Raw genomic sequence first — 20,061 nt, forward strand, 5'->3', positions numbered from 1 at the left:
ATCTTCAAACTCCCCCTCCACTAAAACTGTAGAGGTTGACAAGTCAAACGTGTGGTTTCGTTGGTTCAGCCCAAGTAATCTGCATACTTTTCTGGAAGGTCTGTTGGGAGAATATGGGCCATTTGTTTATAGCCACACAGCATATTTTTACAGACCACTTCAGAACTGCAATGAGCTACGAAAACTCTGGAACTTCCCCAATTACTGTGATCTTCAGAAAATCAAATCAAATCAAATTGTATTAGTCACATGCGCAGTTTTAAAAAATACGGATAAGAATAAGAGATAAAAGTAACAAGTAATTAAAGAGGAGCAGTAAAAAATAACAACATATACAACATATACACATACACATTGCCGAGTCAATGTGCTGGGGCACCGGTTAGTTGAGGTAGTATGTACATGTAGGTAGAGTTAATTAAAGTGACTATGCATAGATGACAGCAGAGTGGCAGTGGTGTGGAAAGGGGGGGCAGCAATGTGAATAGTCTGGGTAGCCATTTGACTAGATGTTCAGGGGTCTTATGGTCTGGGGGTAGAAGCTGTTTAGAAGCCTCTTGGACCTAGACTTGGCGCTCCGCTACCGCTTGCCGTGTGGTAGCAGAGAGAACAGTCTATGACTAGGGTGGCTTTGACAATATTTAGGGTCTTCCTCTGACATTGCCTGTTATAGAGGTCCTGGATGGTAGGAAGCTTGGCCCCAGTGATGTACTGGGCTGTTTGCACTACCCTCTGTAGTGCCTTGCGGTCGGAGGCCGAGCTGTTGCCATACCAGGCAGTGATGCAACCAGTCAGGATGCTCTCAATGGTGCAGCTGTAGAACCTTTTGATGATCTGAGGACCCATGCCAAACCCTATTCCCCTGAGGGAAAGACTGATATATGGATATATGAAAGGCACATTTAATAAGCCACGTTCAACAATTCAACAGGATATAGATAGCCAAAAAGTCCTCAACCAAATTAACATAGGCCTACCCAGCTTTCACATTGATGCAAACCATGTTACTAACATAGGAGAACTGGTTGTACTCTGGCATGTCAGTCCTGAAACAGAACGGTAAAACGTCATCGCGCTGACCATTATCAATACTCAGGATGCAGTTTTCCTTGTTCAGGTCTCCCAGGATCTGGGTGCAAACTCTGGGGCCACCAGGTGTTCTCCTGTAGATTCAGTTGACCTTCCCCCACCAGGAGAGGGTTTATCAGAAGCCTCCATAGTCTGTGATGTGTGTCCATGTGGGAGGGTACCTGAATGTACAGGATACATGGGACGTCTGCTGACCCGAGACTGGACCCCATGGATTACTGGAGCAGTCATTTGCCTCAAGTCAATCAAGAGTTAAAATAAATTCTTCCTAGTGTACATAGACCGCTTGCACAAACATGACTGCTGTAATATTATCAGGAAATTACCCCCCCCCGGGCGGTTGAGCTAACGTGCGCTAATGTGATTAGCATGAAGTTGTAGGTAACAAGTACATTTCCCAGGACTATAACGACACAAGGCAAGACCCAGATGCAGACACGGGAGGCAGATGGTTTGAGCTGTGACATTTATTATAGTCCAAGGTTCAGGCAAAAGGAAGGTTGGGAACAGTTCCTAACCAGGTCAGTGTCCAAAATGGTACAGGGCGGCAGGCAGGCTCGGGGTCAGGGTCAGGCAGAATGTTCAGGCTGGCGTGCTCAAAGTCAGGACAGACAAGGTTCAGAACCATGAGGTTGAGAGAAAAACACAGAATGGGAAAAACAGGAGCTCAGAGAAAAACGCTGGTTGACTTGGCAAACAAGGCAAACTGGCACAGACAGACAGACAACACGGGTATAAAAACACAGGGGATAGCAGGGAAGATGGGTGACACCTGGAGTGGGGTGGAGACAGGCACAAGGACAGGTGAAAAGATCAGGGTGTGACAAGGACAGACATATCTGATATGGGCAGAAAGCTTAAATTCTTGTTCATCTAACTGCACAGAATACCATGCTATTGTTTGAGGAGAGTGCACAGTTATGAACTTGAAAATGTATTAATAAACCAATTAGGTACGTTTGGGCAGACTTGATACAACATTTTGAACATAAATGCAATGGTTCATTGGATCAGTCTAAAACTTTGCACATACACTGCTGCCATTTAGTGGCCAAAATTGTGCCTAAGCTGGAATAATACATTCTGGTCTTTTGCTTCATTTCAAAGATGATGAAAAAATAAATAATAATAATGATAATATTATCTTTTACCAGATCTAACATGTCATATTCTCCTACATTAATTGTACATTTCCACACACTTCAAAGTGTTTCCTTTCAAACAGTATCAAGAATATGCATATCCTTGCTTCAGGTCCTGAGCTACAGGCAGTTAGATTTGGGTACGTAATTTTAGATAAAAATTGAAAAAAAGAGTCCGATCCTTAAGAGGTTTTAAGGAGATAACGTATAACAGCAAAATATGAAACAGCAGTTTGATCTCCATCACAGGTGACTGTGGAAGAAAAGAGAGGGAATGTGTTAAAACCGATGCCAGAGATGAAATCCTAAAACCAAAGCAATTGGAAAAGCTCTCATTCACTCTCAAACACAGAAGAAAATGTATGAGTTTGAACCAAAAAAATAAGAACGCAGGGGTACCTTTTCTGTGTTTCCTTAGTTCATGTCCAGTAATATGCCAGAGTTTCACCCACTCTTACCCCGAGACTTTGCATTTGAGTACCAAAATCAAGGCCTATATATGCATCCCCTCTGAAAAAAAGCTAACAGTGGCAGTTATTGTCTGCAAAGTTTCTTATTATATACTTTTTGTTCACATACGCAACATATAAAACTTAAAACTCTACCAATCAAAACTCTAAAAATGTATTCACTTTGACAAGTGAATCTCATGTGTATGACTTCACTCACTCATGACTACCCAGAAAGCCTTTGTCTAATTTTTTTTTTTTAATTCAGGCAATATATTGTTTCTGTCCAACTCAGCACAAATGTTACATTTAGTTGTGAATGCTTTTCAATATAGGACTGTGAGAGCTGCTTTTGTGAAATGTTTTGACATAGATTGAATCAAACAACCGGTAGCATATCATCTCAGTAAGTATGTTTATTTGAAAGCCAGTCTTTTAAAAAATAGTTACATGCTGAATTATGTATATTACATTTAACAAACAAACTGCACATATTATTGTTTAACCAAGTGAAAGTCAAACAGGATACTAGAAATGAGGGCTGACACTGTAAGCTGCCTTTTGACAAGAAAACAATCAAGATAAAAACACACACACACACACACATTCAACAAGCATTATTAAGCAGTGCTGATATCTGAGATTCAGCTTCATCACTGTTTTGCATGATCCACATTTGCATATACACTGTCCATTTGATCCATACTGTCCATCGGATCGTCTGGACCCTGTAAAGAGAAATGGAGAAATCAGGCAGGGAAGTTAACCCTTTCCCTATCATCAAGCTATGCGCACAACACTAAATGGCCAACATGGTAAACATATATAGTACCCACTGGCCACAGATGTCAACTCAACGTCTATTTCACGTTGCTTCAATGTCATGTCATTTTAAAACAGATCTGCTCAGGGTGCTGTAATGTACCTGGACGTTGCCATAGACGGGCTCATCAATGACCTTTGGAGGAGAAACTTGGGTGTCATCTTTCTTCTTTGTAGTCTTGACTCTGTGGAGATAGGGGAAGACAAGTATCTCACTGACACTGTAGGTCAACTCAAAGAACACATTTTAGAGTAATGTTCAGAAGAAAAAACAAAATATGTCAAACTAGCAATTTACTGAAGGATGTTTCATAGTTTTAAGCATATCTTTCAGGTTTGGTCGTTGGAGTTGTCATGGTGAAATTAGCATAATATCCAGACTCTTGCTTAGTGACACCCCTGGACCTATTAAATCAATTCAGTTATTTTAGTGAATGTGAGAAAAATGTATTTAAAATGTATCTGCAGTGACTAATATAAGGCAGAGGACAAGATGTTGCTATAGAAATGGATCAATGTCAGTCAAGCTGGAGTGCATCCCTCTGGGGACACCCATCAACCGGACCCACCTTTTCCTGTACTTGAAGAACCAAACAATCCCCAATACAGCAACCAGTAGAACTGCAACCACTGGGACCGTGGTGGCAATATATGTGGCCGTGGATGGTGCGTCTGTGAAAAACATTCTGATTAGGACTGAGGAATACACTTAGGTTGCAGTCATTAAAACTTGTTTTTCAACCACTCCATACATTCCTTGTTAACAAACTATAGTTTTGGCAAGTTGGTCAGGACATCTACATTGTGCACGACACAAGTAATTTTTCCAACAATTGTTTACAGACAGATTATTTCAATTACAACTCACTGTATCACAATTCCAATGGGTGAGAAGTTTACACACACAAAGTTGACTGTGCATTTAAACAGCTTGGAAAATTCCAGAAAATGATGTCATGGCTTTAGAAGCTTCTGATAGGCTAACTGACATCATTTGAGCAATTGGAGGTGTACCTGTGGATGTATTTCAAGGCCTACCTTCAAACTCAGTGACTTTGCTTGACATCATGGGAAAATCAAAAGAAATCAGTCAAAACCTCAGAAAGAAAATTGTAGAGCTCCAAGCCTGGTTCATCCTTGGGAGCAATTACCAAACGCCTGAAGGTAACACATTCATCTGTACAAACAATAGTACGCAAGTATAAACACCATGGGACCACGCAGCCGTCATACTGCTCAGGAAGAAGACGCGTTCTGTCTCCTAGAGATGAACGTACTTTGGTGCGAAAAGTGCAAATCAGTCCCAGAACAACAGCAAAGGACCTTGTGAAGATGCTGGAGGAAACAAAAGCAAAAGTATCTATATCCACAGTAAAACGAGTCCTATATCGACATAACCTGAAAGGCAGCTCAGCAAGGAAGAAGCCACTGCTCCAAAACTGCCATAAAAAAGCCAGACTACGGTTTGCAAATGCACACTGGGACAAATAACGTACTTTTTGGAGAAATGTCCTCTGGTCTGATGAAACAAAAATAGAACTGTTTGGCCATAATGATCATTGTTATGTTTGGAGAAATAGGGGGAGGCTTGCAAGCCGAAGAACACCATCCCAACCATGAAGCACGGGGGTGGCAGCATCATGTTGTGGGGGTGCTTTGCTGCAGGAGGGACTGGTGCACTTCACAAAATAGATGGCATCATGAAGATGGAAAATTATGTTGATATTTTGAAGCAACATCTCAAGACATCAGTCCGGAAGTTAAAGCTTGGTTGCAAATGGGTCTTCCAAATGGACAATGACCCCAAGCATACTTCCAAAATTGTGGCAAAATGGATTAAGGACAACAAAGTCAAGGTATTGGAGTGGACATCACAAAACCCTGACCTCAAGCCTATAGAAAATGTATGGGCCACACAGTGATTTCAATTACAGAATTTAATGATTGTGATATGAGAAAACAGGATGGATCAACAACATTTTAGTTACTCCACAATACTAACCTAACTGACAGAGTGAAAAGAAGGAAGTATGTACGGAATAAAAATATTCCAAAGCATGCATCCTGTTGGCAAATTATTCTTATTTTTGTTACATTTATGTCCCGAATACAAAACATTATGTTTGGGGCAAATCTAACACATCACTGAGTACCACTCTTCATTCGTTCAAGCATGGTGGTGGATGCATCATGTTATGGGTATACTTGTCATCAGCAATGACTATGGAGTTAAAAAAATAAATAATAATAAATGGAGATAAGCACAGGCAAAATCCTAGAAGAAATCCTGGTTCAGTCTGCTTTCCAACAGACACGGGAAGACAAATTCACCTTTCAGCAGGACAATAACCTAAAACACAAGGCCAAATCTACACTGGAGTTGCTTACCAACATCTATGGCAAGACTTGAAAATGTCTGTTAAAAACCTCTTAGAACTACCCATCCCGGATCCAGTATATGTGTCATCAGCAACGCTGAATAGCATAGCGCAACAGTAAAAAAAATATTACTAGAAAATATTCATATTCATGAAATCACAAGTGAAATATCGCGAAACACAGCTTAGCCTTTTGTTAATCACCCTGTCGTCTCAGATTTTGAAATGGTGCTTTACAGCGAAAGCAATACATACGTTTGTGTAAGTTTATCAATAGCCTAACATAGCATTATGTACACTTAGCATCAGGAAGCTTGGTCACGAAAATCAGAAAAGCAATCAAATTAACCGTTTACCTTTGACGATCTTCGGATGTTTTCACTCACAAGACTCCCAGTTAGACAGCATATGTTCCTTTTTTCCATAAAGATCTTTTTTATATCCAAATACCTCCGTTAGTTTGGTGCGTTATGCCCAGGAATCCACCGGAAATAGCGGTCACGACAACGCAGACAAAAATTCCAAATTATATTCATAATATCGACAGAAACATGGCAAACGTTTGTTATAATCAATCCTCAAGGTGTTTTTCAAATATCTATTCGATAATATATCAACCGGGACAGTTGGCTTTTCACTAGGACCGGGAGGAACAATGGCCGCCTCTCTCTTTTGCGCCCCACCTGACCACTTACGTAATGTGGTCGTTCACGCTCATTCTTCAAAATAAAGGCCTGAAACTATGTCTAAAGGCTGTAGACACCTTAGGGAAGCCATAGAAAAAAGGAATCTGGTTGATATGCCTTTCAATGGTCAATGGGGATGCATAGGAACACAGAGCTTTCAAAATAAGAGTCACTTCCTGATTGGATTTTTCTCAGGCTTTCACCTGCAATATCAGTTATGTTATACTCACAGACAATATTTTTACAGTTTCGGAAACTTTAGAGTGTTTTCTATCCTAAGCTGTCATTTATATGCATATTCTAGCATCTGGTGCTGAGAAATAGGCCGTTTACTTTGGAAACGTTATTTTTCCAAAAATAAAAATAGTGCCACCTAGCTTCAAGAGCAATGATCAACAACCAACTTGGCAGAGCTTGAAGAATTAAAAAAAACTATGTGCAAATACTGTACAATTCAAGTGTGCAAAGCTCTTAGAGACTTACCCAGGAAGACTCACAGCTGTAATCACTGCCAAAGCTGATTATAACATGTATTGACTCAGGGTTGTGAATACTTACGTAAATAAGCTATTTCATTATTTAATTTTCAATAGTTTCTAAAAACATGTTTTATCTTTCTCACTATGGGGTATTTTATGTAGATCAGTGGAGGCTGCTGGGGGGAGGATGGCTATATTATAATGGCTGGAACGGAGTAAATGGAATGGCATCAAACACATGGAAACCATGTGTTTTGATACCATTCCACTAATTCTGCTTCAGTCATTACCACGAGCCTGTCCTCCCAAATTAAGGTGCCACCAACCTCCTGTGGTGTAAATAGGTGAGAGAGAAAAAAATATTGAATCCATTTTTAATTCAGGCTGTAACACAACAACATGTGGAATAAGTCAAAGGGTATGAATACTTCCTGAAGGCACTGTAGATATAGCAGTGTCTACTAGAGTCTACTTACATTTTGTGGTGGCTAGTGGGACTGTAGTTGTGGAATCAACTGAGAAGACAAATACATTGTTATTGCTGTTATCAACTGTGTCAGGTTCACTAGTCATTTCTAAAGTAAACCAATATCTGATTCAGAGCAACATTTTAAATTCGGTGTGTACGTGAAAATTCTAAGCTGAGTATTTCACCTGTGTTTGACATGTCCTTTGGTATCGTTGAAATAGTCCCGGAGGTTCCTGAATGGAAAAAAATACAGTAGGGATTAGTTTCCTCCAAATCAAAGGAATGACACACTGCACTGAACAAAGGCACTTTACATTGCATCCTCTACTGCTTACCAGATATTTGAATGGAGACAAGGTCTTTATTAAAACTGAAGTTGTCGGCTCCAGTGGCAATTCTCAAGTAGTAGGAGTGCCCAATGTCGCCATGTTGAATTATATTGATCTTCAGGGAGCAGTTTCCCTGTGTGATATTTCCTGTCAGGTTGGTCCTGGTTTGAAAACTCTTGATGACGAATGTGTTGTTGGGGTGATAGAGGAATTCATTCTTGTCATTATCATTGATTTTTAGTTTAGTATTTCCCCAGCGTTTCCAGTAGGCTTGGATAGGCTCTTTAGATTGGGATGGGGGATAGGTAACATTGCATGGTATGGTCACATCTTCTCCCAATTTGGTAAAAACAACTTTCGGGTAATCAGCTTTCCAAACCACACCTGTGTTTGAATTAACGGCAAAAGTATTATTCAGTTTATGTTGTTTAGACATAGCATAAGAAAACACTGAGTGCATATTGACATAAAAATGAATCACATACCACTAGTGCCAGAGGCCTGAGACAAAATGAGCATCATCACAATCCACATCAATGGGCTCATCTGGTCCAACAGAGAGATTTGAAAGTTAACTCTAACTAATGACGCATCGGATTCCTAATATCGTTTACGTTGTGTTAAAGATACCTGGTGTCAGATGGCGCTCCCATCATAATTGTGTCAAACCAAATACAACATTACCACTGACCAACAAGCATAGCACAGACTGTAAAGCACTGGGAAATAATGTTGGTTCAGCAACAACAAAATAAAACAACAGCAATAACAAAATAAAAACTCAAATCTACAGAGGATACTCACTGTGTTGTGAAAAGAGGTGCCAAAACATGAGGCTACAGGTCCAAGGAAAACACCAGCAGTGACCATGGCACTGGCACACGTCTTAAAAGCCAACTGGTTCCAATAAAATGAGTGACAAGCAGTTATAACGAGAGTGGTGTCAAAAGTATTGCATGTATATTTCCTGTTACTTAACAATGGTTGAACAAAAAAAATTGAGGAAGTTTAGTGTAAATGTGAAAACTGAAAGTTGGCTAATTACTTGAGACACAGCTAGCACATAACGTTCTGAGAACCATATGTTTCTTCTTTTACCTTTATTTAACTAGGCAAGTCAGTTAAGAACAAATTATTATTTTCAATGACAGCCTAGGAACAGTAGGTTAACTACCCTTGTTTAGGGGCAGAATGACAGATTTGACCTTGAGAGCATGGGGATTTGATCTGGCAACCTTTCGGTTACTAGTCCAACGCTCTATCCACTAGGCTACCCTGCCGCCCCTTCTTAGAACAGGGCTCCGGGCAGCCTAGGACTATGATGTGTCCAAAAGGGGTTCTCACCCTTGATCTGAGATTTAACTACGTAATATGTGATACTACTGGAAGAAAACAAGTCTTGGAACTGCATCAAGAACACTGAAAAATTGCATGTAGCAACAGTTTGCATGTGTTGTGACTCCTCCGTGGCTCGACGACTCATTGCGAGCTCACAGAACAGGGCTCCGGGCAGCCGAGCGGAAATGGAGGAAAACTCGCCTCCTTGCGGACCTGACATCCTTTCACTCCCTCCTCTCTACATTTTCCTCTTCTCTCTCTGATGCTAAAGCCACTTTCTACCACTCTAAATTCCAAGCATCTGCCTCTAACCCTAGGAAGCTCTTTGCAACCTTCTCCTCCCTCCTGAATCCTCCTCCCCCTCCCCCCCCTCCTCCCTCTCTGCAGATGACTTCGTCAACCATTTTGAAAAGAAGGTCGACGACATCCGATCCTCGTTTGCTAAGTCAAACGACGCCGCTGGTTCTGCTCACACTGCCCTACCCTGTGCTCTGACCTCTTTCTCCCCTCTCTCTCCAGATGAAATCTCGCGTCTTGTGACGGCCGGCCGCCCAACAACCTGCCCGCTTGACCCTATCCCCTCCTCTCTTCTCCAGACCATTTCCGGAGACCTTCTCCCTTACCTCACCTCGCTCATCAACTCATCCCTGACCGCTGGCTACGTCCCTTCCGTCTTCAAGAGAGCGAGAGTTGCACCCCTTCTGAAAAAACCTACACTCGATCCCTCCGATGTCAACAACTACAGACCAGTATCCCTTCTTTCTTTTCTCTCCAAAACTCTTGAACGTGCCGTCCTTGGCCAGCTCTCCCGCTATCTCTCTCAGAATGACCTTCTTGATCCAAATCAGTCAGGTTTCAAGACTAGTCATTCAACTGAGACTGCTCTTCTCTGTATCACGGAGGCGCTCCGCACTGCTAAAGCTAACTCTCTCTCCTCTGCTCTCATCCTTCTAGACCTATCGACTGCCTTCGATACTGTGAACCATCAGATCCTCCTCTCCACCCTCTCCGAGTTGGGCATCTCCGGCGCGGCCCACGCTTGGATTGCGTCCTACCTGACAGGTCGCTCCTACCAGGTGGCGTGGCGAGAATCCGTCTCCACACCACGTGCTCTCACCACTGGTGTCCCCCAGGGCTCTGTTCTAGGCCCTCTCCTATTCTCGCTATACACCAAGTCACTTGGCTCTGTCATAACCTCACATGGTCTCTCCTATCATTGCTATGCAGACGACACACAATTAATCTTCTCCTTTCCCCCTTCTGATGACCAGGTGGCGATCGCATCTCTGCATGTCTGGCAGACATATCAGTGTGGATGACGGATCACCACCTCAAGCTGAACCTCGGCAAGACGGAGCTGCTCTTCCTCCCGGGGGAAGGAATGCCCGTTCCATGATCTCGCCATCACGGTTGACAACTCCATTGTGTCCTCCTCCCAGAGCGCTAAGAACCTTGGCGTGATCCTGGACAACACCCTGTCGTTCTCAACTAACATCAAGGCGGTGGCCCGTTCCTGTAGGTTCATGCTCTACAACATCCGCAGAGTACGACCCTGCCTCACACAGGAAGCGGCGCAGGTCCTAATCCAGGCACTTGTCATCTCCCGTCTGGATTACTGCAACTCGCTGTTGGCTGGGCTCCCTGCCTGTGCCATCAAACCCCTACAACTCATCCAGAACGCCGCAGCCCGTCTGGTGTTCAACCTTCCCAAGTTCTCTCACGTCACCCCGCTCCTCCGCTCTCTCCACTGGCTTCCAGTTGAAGCTCGCATCCGCTACAAGACCATGGTGCTTGCCTACGGAGCTGTGAGGGGAACGGCACCTCAGTACCTCCAGGCTCTGATCAGGCCCTACACCCAAACAAGGGCACTGTGTTCATCCACCTCTGGCCTGCTCGCCTCCCTACCACTGAGGAAGTACAGTTCCCGCTCAGCCCAGTCAAAACTGTTCGCTGCTCTGGCCCCCAATGGTGGAACAAACTCCCTCACGACGCCAGGACAGCGGAGTCAATCACCACCTTCCCGGAGACACCTGAAACCCCACCTCTTTAAGGAATACCTAGGATAGGATAAAGTAATCCCTCTCACCCCCCTTAAAAGATTTAGATGCACTACTGTTCCACTGGTTGTCATAAGGTGAATGCACCAATTTGTAAGTCGCTCTGGATAAGAGCGTCTGCTAAATGACTTAAATGTTAAATGTAGAGCTTGGTGAGAGTGTGGTTGTCCTATGGTTATTTTGAACACAACCTTCCCACAACATTCTGGGAACGGTGCAGGATACCCAGATGACACATTACGTTTTGAGAACCGTATGTTTCTTAGGTGGGAATTTCAGTACTTCAGCATGTTTTCTGCAGGTTTTCCTCATGGTTCTATTTAACGTCATGTTCTCAGAACATTAAGATAACTTTCCATAAACACCACAATACATTTTTTAAATTGGGCCTGTTTGTACATCATGTTGGCGCAGTGGACTAATCCATGAATAGAAAACAGAAGATCATAGGTTTGAATCTCACCGATGCCTTGCCACAACAATAATAAATGCCTAAACAAATGAATTTCCATGGGTTCAAAACAGTTAACCCAAACTAAGCCAACAGTGTTATTGAAACATGTTCTCAGAATGTTATTTAATTACCTTCAAATAGCCTATCATTTTTGATCTCAGAATGTTAATAAAATGTCCCAGGAAAACTTTCAGGGTTCCATGATGAAATGTTCTCAGAACCTCCCTGTACCCTAAAAATGAACATTCCCAGAACAGGCTAAATTGTCAAGTCTGTTCTCAGAACGTTTAAAAAACATAACATTTTACCGGTCAGGAAACTTATGGCTTCGATCCCAGAACCCATGGGTAATTAAAAATGTACATTCCCACAACTGTCAAGGACCCAGATGTTTTTCTCTCTCTCACTCTATCAGTAAGGGAGATATGAGAAAGAGAGATATGACCCAGGGTATACAGTTTTGGACTGTAAACACAATCATCTCTAACCTGTGGTTGTCGAAGAGATTTTGTCATGCTGAAAAGCTGAGAGTCATGAGGCTTCCATTGCATGTTAGAGAGGGGCTGCCACGGGGTGGGGATTGTGGGGTAATTAGAATGAGTGTAACGGATGCATGATCAGGAACGCAGAAAACATTTCTCATATAATCTCTCTGCCTTTCTCTCATCCCTGTCTCGATCTCTCACGCCTCTGTCTTTCTCTCACCTCTTTATCGCTCACCCCTGTCTGTCTTTCTCTCACCTCTTTCTGTCTTTCTCTCACCCCTCTATATTTCACCCTTCTCTGTCTTTCTCTCACCCTCTGTCTTTCTCTCACCCCTCTCTGTCACCCCTGTCTTTCTCTCACCTCTCTGTCTTTCTCTCACCCCTCTCTGTCTTTCTCTCACCCCTCTCTGTCACCCCTGTCTTTCTCTCACCTCTCTGTCTTTCTCTCACCCCTCTCTGTCTTTCCCTCACCCCTCTCTGTCTTTCTCTCACCCCTCTCTGTCACCCCTGTCTTTCTCACCCCTCTCTGTCTTTCTCTCACCCCTCTCTGTCACCCCTGTCTTTCTCTCACCTCTCTGTCTTTCTTTCACCCCTCTCTGTCTTTCTCTCACCCCTCTCTGTCTTTCTCTCACCTCTCTGTCTTTCTCTCACCCCTCTCTGTCTTTCTCTCACCCCTCTCTGTCTTTCCCTCACCCCTCTCTGTCTTTCTCTCACCCCTCTCTGGAACTTTTAAAGTAGAAAAACAAAACCACTTTTTATTCTTTAGGCCTTTGCAAGGTCAATGATTTAAACATTAAATATTTCTGATATCCACATCCAACTGACATTTGCTCACACAAACCTACATTGGAAACCACAGTGGGTTTGACTCATCTATATATATATATATATATATATATTTTTTTTTTTACCTCAACAGTGTAGCTAGAGCAACAGGAAATGAACTTAAGGAAGTAAAGTTGTTGCGGTACTATTTGGGGGCATAAGGTAAGACTTTAATGACAAATGTAGTCAATATCTTCTTTGAATCTCTTGTCTGTATGAAATTCTTTCACTATTCAACCCATAAAATCTGACTTTAGGTATAATAAAACATGCTAATTATTTGGCTCTTCTGGTTGCTGTAAGGAATGACTACCTTTCACATTGTCCTAATTGTGATCATCCTTCTCAAAGGTAATGGTTTTATCTTGTTTGGGTTTTAATTGAGTTTTGTGCAGTTGGCAGACACAAACCCCAATGTTAACTATAGGAGAGATCTAAACAGGTGCATCTAGTTTCACTATTGTATACTCTCTTTTGTCTTGATGGCAAAGAAAGTCATCATCTTGACAGAAATATAGTTATTTACATAATGGGTTGTTCAAGCCGTGAATGCTGATTGGCTGACAGCCGTGGTGTATCAGACCGTATACCACGGGTATGATAAAACATGTATTTTTACTGCTCTAATTACGTTGGTAACCAGTTTATAATAGCAATAAGGCACCTCAGGTGTTTGTGATATATGGCCAATATACCACGGCTAAGGGGGCTGTGTCCAGGCACTCCGCGTTGCTTCTGCGTAAGAACAGCCCTTAACCGTGGCATATTGGCCATATACCACACCCCCTTGGTCCTTATTGCTTAATTATACCATAACGAGAACATTTGTCACAAGTATTTGTCTATTCTGTTGTCCAGTCCCTCATCAGGCTTTCTGTCGTGTATGGGTGGACCAGGACCCTGTGGTGACCAGCACACTGGCCCAGAAAGTCTCCATGGGATGCCGTGTCCTGTCGGACAGCGGGGAGCTGATCACTGGCTGCAGGGCAGAGTGGTACATCAACACGGCCACACATGGCCAGAGGAAGGTGTGGAGGGAGATGGGTGACTTGCCCCGATTCAAGGGGAGGTTTCAGAAAACCTACGACCTGAACACAACAGATACAAGCCTCCTGATGACCTGGTTAGAGCTGAATGACATAGGCTATTACTTCTGCACTCTGCAGTGCTGCGTCAATGGGAAGGACAAGCAGTACCATGGCAATGGGACAAGACTCCTCCTCAGCGAGGCTACACACACACCTTATGGGTTAATATTTACCTCAGTTATCCCAGGTAACACAACAAAGAAAATGCACATATTAGGTTAAAAAAAATATCACATTTATTCCCTTGATATTGTATTGCTCAAAAATGTATCAAGTTATCATACAGATGACAGTTGTGCTTCCCTTTGTAGTTAATGTTTTCAATACGATTTTGTTCTTAAGGTGCAGAAGAGGAGAATACTTCAGAGATGCAACTCTTTTATTTTTATGCTTTTCTGGCAGTGAAGCTGTTGGTCATCATAGTGCTTGGAGGCCTCACAATCAGTTCTTAAAGATGTAATTTGGACAATTTAAAGGTTAAATAAAAAAAAAAGTTAAGTAGTTAATCAATTTATTAATGGAAAAAAGCCCAACATATTGTATGGTCATTATGTTAGTCATTAATTAGAACTCCTTTCTAGGGAGTTTTTCCTAGCCACCGTGCTTCTACACCTGCATTGCTTGCTGTTTGGGGTTTTAGGCTGGGTTTCTGTACAGCACTTTGAGATATCAGCTGATGTACGAAGGGCTATATAAATACATTTGATTTGATTTTGATTTAGTTTGTACTTTTAGTATTGCACTGAATTTGAATTTCACAGACCACTTCCATTCATAGTGTGGGAGGAAATGTAAATATTTGGGTGTAGGGTGATAAAAGAGCAGTTTAGACTAGTTAGCTGTAGGCCTAGTCCATCATAAAATGCCAAGAATATGAATGAAGGCGTTTCACTTTCAAACGCTTATGCCAGATTGACCATGTGTAGCCTAGCCCTATACAGTAGAAATAGTTATCTCGTAAAAACCACAAGGTAAGCGTTAAAATGCTCATGTAGCGGAAGAATTGCGGCTTTCAACCCTACATAAAAACCCGAATGTAGGCCTCACACACAAAACAGTAAGGTTCAGTCATATGACTGACTCACAGTAAGATCTTTGGACGTAAGGTTTAAGTGGGCAGAGCATAGAAGTCTTACACATCATGGATTCCTGCCTGAACTGGAAAATGTCCTAACTCCTGTGTGTATTGAAGCATATTCCATTTAAAATCGGAGTGCAGCATAAACATAAAAGTGAAAGGAACGTAAAACGCAACTTTTTATTTTGCAACAAACAAATGTAGCGGGCACTCAAACCGGTTTCACGGGGAGGAATGTTTGTGTTTTACACTTCGTGTCGTTAGTGAGAATATACATCATGGACACTCTACAGGAGAACGGGCTACCGCACTCACCTGCACTCGATATTCCCAGTCGTGAAAGTACCGCCAAAGAACTCGAGGTATGTGGGACTCCCTTTATTAAAACAAAGGGCAATAATGGAACAACGGAAAGAAGTTCACCTGCCAATCATGTCACGGCGGAGTTTGGCAACCAGCAGTTGTACCAAGTACCATTGGTAAACGCTCCTGCTCCTTCCACGACACCTCTCGGGTTACCTGGCGTTATGGACGTAGAAGGGAGAGCCTATCATAAAGTTTAAATTAAGTCAAGTTAAATTGTTTCCCAGTGCTGGGTTTCCCATATTTGGTATTGCTTTATCACTATCTACAAGTCAAGTGATCTTTTCCTGGGGAGCTAGCTGACTGCACTACAGTTCAACCATTCTCTAGAAAGCCATGTAATCAAACCTCACTGAGACCCCTCAAGCAAAGACTCCCAAAATGACTTTTAGAAACAGACAATGGTTTGGTTTTACATTTACCAGTCAAGACGTTGGTGTGATCTCACAGATTATGTTCAGAAGGAGGAAAAATCATTATTCACATGAAATCCATCAATCATGGTTTGTGGGTATGACATCAACAGTCCACACACAGCTGATCCTGAGCTGAATGGGTGAATAGCAGTATACTTTCTAGCTTCTATCTGCATCAGTGTGTACAGTCACCGGTACACTCAGGGCCTTCACTTGCATGTTTTCAAGGTGAAATGGACCTTAACATCAGATCTAGGATCAGATGATCCAACTACCAATCATAACCTTAACCATTTAGGGATGACAAAATATCTGACCATGTACCAGTGGTTAGGGGAAACGGCTACAGTATATGACCAAGATGTAGGACTCAGGGTGCATAGTGTTGACTGTAAACAATGAACCCCCACTGACTTAGGAACCCCTAGGGCTTCATTGTGCTGAAAATCATGAGTCATGAGTCTTCCATTGCACGCAAGGTAGAGCTCTGTGAGCTAGGTACATGGTATACTACTACAGAGGGGTTACTACTGTGACTGGGTTTATCAGAAAATGTAACCAGGAACATGGGGAAACCCCCCCCCCCCTTTCATCGATGCACATTCCTTCTCTCCTCTGGTGCGATATCATTAGCTGCATTGACTATGGTGGAAAAACATTATATAATGATCACTGTCAGAGCCCTAAGAAGGGGGCTAAAGGTCTCCACGCTGGGGATCAAGACTTGTTTTGCACACTAACCATTTTAAGCCACTCATTCCTTGAAAAGCCTAGTTTGTTTAGGGATAAATTAGCTAGAAGGAATAAATTAGCCACTTTATCTCCCGCGTAGAGGTCTAAGGCACTGCATCTCAGTGCTAGAGGCGTCACTACAGACGCTGTTCGATTCCAGGCTGTATCACAACCGTCCGTGTTTGGAAGTTCCATAGGGCAGCGCACAATTGGCCCAGCGTTGTTAGGGTTTGGCCGGTGTAGGCTGTCATTGTAAATTAGAATTTGTTCTTAACTGACTTGCCTAGTTAAATAAAGGTTAAATATATATATATATATCTCTAGTCAGAGGCCAATTGAGCCAATAGCTTATCTTTTATATTTTAGTTCTTGTCTTCACATTCCAGTGAAATTATGCAAAAGTCCTTGTCTCACCATTATAACCTGAGTCGATTCTGTTGAAAAGCTAAAGAGAGACCTACCAGTCCAGAACACCAAGTGGACATGTCATTGCATCTCTCACCTGTCCAGTTGTTTCCCATCAGTGAGGAAAAGTAACACACAGGAGGAAAGAAGCCATTGTAAAGTATCTGGACTCAACCTGTGCTGTATGTGTCTAGGTGGTATGTCCCCTTCAGGGCGTGGCTAGGTGTGGCGTTTCCTGTTTGGGATGTACCCCTGCAGCTCCACCTCTCTGGAGAGCCCCCTACTGCAGGAGCAGCTCAACGTCCGCTACCACTCCATGAAGAGGAAGTGGCAGCAGCTTTTTCCTGCCGCCGTCCGACTGCGTATAAATGGCACCGATGGTAGGGCCCGGATGTAGATCAACTTATACTCTCTCTTTCTCGCTCTCTTGCTATCTATTGTTGTTCAGCACCTCATTCTAGACTCATCAACTTTATGCTGGAATCTGAGCTCAACCAATTTAGTAAATTCTCCCTGGTTTCCTCCTGTAAAGTTGCTTCCTTCACTCACACTCACCTGCCTCCCATTCTCTTCCTCCCTCCCTGTGTGTGTTTCTAGCTGAGTTGGTGGCAGCGGTGCGGTACTACAATGTGAGGCAGGACAGGGTCCAGCTGCAGGCTCAGAACCAGAGTGATGAGGTCAGGGAGAGGCTGTCCTTCCTGGAGCTACAGGACCAGGTAAACCACCAGCCTCAAAAAGTACACTCAAAACCCCTGCAAAGTATATGGTTTAACTGCTTCTCCCTCTTTACATTTTTGAGTGTATAAGAGATCAAAATTACCATAAAGGTTCTCTATTGACCTTTCACTTATTCATAGTTAATATGTTCAACAGAAGTGCTATGCATTGAAAATGTACTACAGTAATTTAGCTTGGATCTGTTTGAAATGTTGTCAGTTTATATTGCACCAGGATATGGGTGTTAGGTTACAAACTGTGTGTTTTAGTCATGGACATGTCAATATAATCCACTCTGTCATCGCATCACTTAATATTATATATATTATATTTTACAATCTCTTAACAGCTGGTCACACTCTCAGAGGTTGACATGTCTTGTTACAGACCTTTACAGTCTACAGTATGTTACAGACTGAAGTCTGAGATGATGACATAGTCCATCTGATCACTAATATCTTTGTTTCTCTGACCCCTGAACCCAGGTGTTCTTTGAGCGGGTGACCTTTGATCTGGAGGAGCTCCAAGAGGCCATCCGAATCATCGACAAGGACGTGCCTCGGACAGACCGAGACCTACCCTACTACTTGTGAGTGGCTTTAGTTCATTATCAACTTCAGTCTCTGTACAGAGACAGAGCGCCAATGAAATTAGCTCACAGATGAATTCTCTACTTTGTGGTGATCAAATAGTAAGTCGGTAGCCAGAGTCTACACCCCCTTGTCGGAGATTGGTCACCAGTAGGGATTCTTCAATGAAGTGCCCGTTGTCATTCAACGAGAGATGACTCGTCCTCATGCACATTTTGTTCACTTGAGAAATACTGCACCAAACATTCTAGTCAGATGCAATATTGCACGATTAAGATCTCCTCTGGAAAAACCTCCAACTCAAGAAATCTGTCATTAATTTTATCTTAAATGAATCCTGATTTATTGAGGAAGTACTGGCTTCGGCATCTCAAAATGGACAAACAGTACTATTGCCACTTTTTTTCTAGTTTTTCAAGCGAAGGTTTTTTTATTGGAGTAAGCGATCGCATTCGTTTGGTTTCGGTTAGCCGAGCTCGGCTAGGCGCCAGGCGAACTAAAGCATGCTGATGCCTTTACAGGGAACATTGCTCAATACTTAACAGAAACAGGAAGCTTAACAGGATTTCTGTTTAAACTCCCCAGCTACAAACAGTTCAACACTTAAATCAACAGGGCATATTGGAGTAGGGCCGTAAGTGTTCGTTCTGTCAACATGTGTAAGCAGTGACACACTGACTACCTGTTGTTGGTTTTAGGATAAGAAGGCTGTGTCGTTACAACGTTAAAGGTTTTTAGCTTGACATTACAACCCATATAAAGCCAGTAGGCTACATGTAGTTTCTCATTTTTAAGGCTCTCAGTCTTTTTGTGCGAGGTATCAGTGTATTTGATCTGATTTGTTTTAACGAGGGTTGCAAAACTACTGGTCATTTACCAAAGTTATCAGATTTTGTCAGTGATTTTGGTAATTAACAGTTAATTTATCTATGGTAACTTAAAAAAATATTCATATAAAATAGTGATATTTTCTTAATCTTTACATCTGTGTGTCCATATTGTCTACTAGTTTCTAGTGCAGCGTTTCCCAAACTAGGGGTTGTGACTGAAATAAAAAATAAATAAATAAAACATCTTATTTTATCTGTTACATGTTATGAAAATTACCTAAAATCCTAGAAGTGTCCAATATTCCAGTAGTGTACTGGTAACGTTTACCAGTAACTTTCTCCCCCTTTGCAACCCTAGTGTTTTTGGTTTGTTTGCTTTTACAGGGGTGAGGGCTTGGGCAATCTGCTGGTGTTGAGGGATATTCTCATCACATATGCTGCTTTTCACCCAGGTAATCTCTCTCCTATTGTCTCTCTTTCTCTTCAGTCATTTTTTTTCTTTATTTTCTCTCTCTCTGTTTATCTTTGATCCTGCCTATCTCAGTTTTTAGTGCTGCAAATACTGTATATTGGACATCAAAGTCATGAGCCGGTTGTCACCCAACCACTGAAAGATACTGTCGTTAGAGAGCCCTCTAATGGCGAAATATATGTTGGCGGAGTAAAATGTCACACAATCCTAACTTGACAAATGTGCGTGTACGTTTCCGCCCCGATCTGCCATGGAAGTAAATTCAGAACTTATGAGAAATGTACACGCATATATGTTCAAATTATCCCCTTAGTCTTAGTAGTAAGCTAAAGTAACTGTATTTACTTACTTTCCTCATACTGTATGTG

At 42.3% G+C, this 20,061-nt stretch overlaps 1 protein-coding gene across 1 annotated transcript; it reads right to left on the reverse strand.

Moving 5' to 3' along the window:
• Positions 1–3,076: 3,076 nt before the first annotated feature.
• LOC115101699 (uncharacterized) lies at positions 3,077–8,756 on the reverse strand. Its single transcript, XM_029621169.2, has 8 exons — positions 8,648–8,756; positions 8,329–8,389; positions 7,850–8,227; positions 7,700–7,747; positions 7,522–7,560; positions 4,072–4,174; positions 3,606–3,687; positions 3,077–3,408 (listed from the first exon to the last, which is right to left on the reverse strand). Exons 1-8 carry the CDS (start codon positions 8,711–8,713, stop codon positions 3,334–3,336), a joined length of 852 nt encoding a protein of 283 aa, XP_029477029.1. The 5' UTR covers positions 8,714–8,756; the 3' UTR covers positions 3,077–3,333.
• Positions 8,757–20,061: the final 11,305 nt, after the last annotated feature.

Source organism: Oncorhynchus nerka, linkage group LG3, assembly GCF_034236695.1.
Source record: "Oncorhynchus nerka isolate Pitt River linkage group LG3, Oner_Uvic_2.0, whole genome shotgun sequence".
Lineage (NCBI taxonomy): Eukaryota > Metazoa > Chordata > Actinopteri > Salmoniformes > Salmonidae > Oncorhynchus > Oncorhynchus nerka.

Bases quoted from the DNA above. Each gene is read 5' to 3' on its own strand.
- LOC115101699 (XM_029621169.2), bottom strand. From the start codon at position 8,713: ATGGTCACTGCTGGTGTTTTCCTTGGACCTGTAGCCTCATGTTTTGGC. The intron at 4,175-7,521 runs GTAAGTAGACTC...TGTTTTTCACAG, and splicing joins CCCACTAGCCACCACAAAAT to ACGCACCATCCACGGCCACA. The intron at 3,688-4,071 runs GTGGGTCCGGTT...CTATCTCCACAG, and splicing joins TTCTTCAAGTACAGGAAAAG to AGTCAAGACTACAAAGAAGA.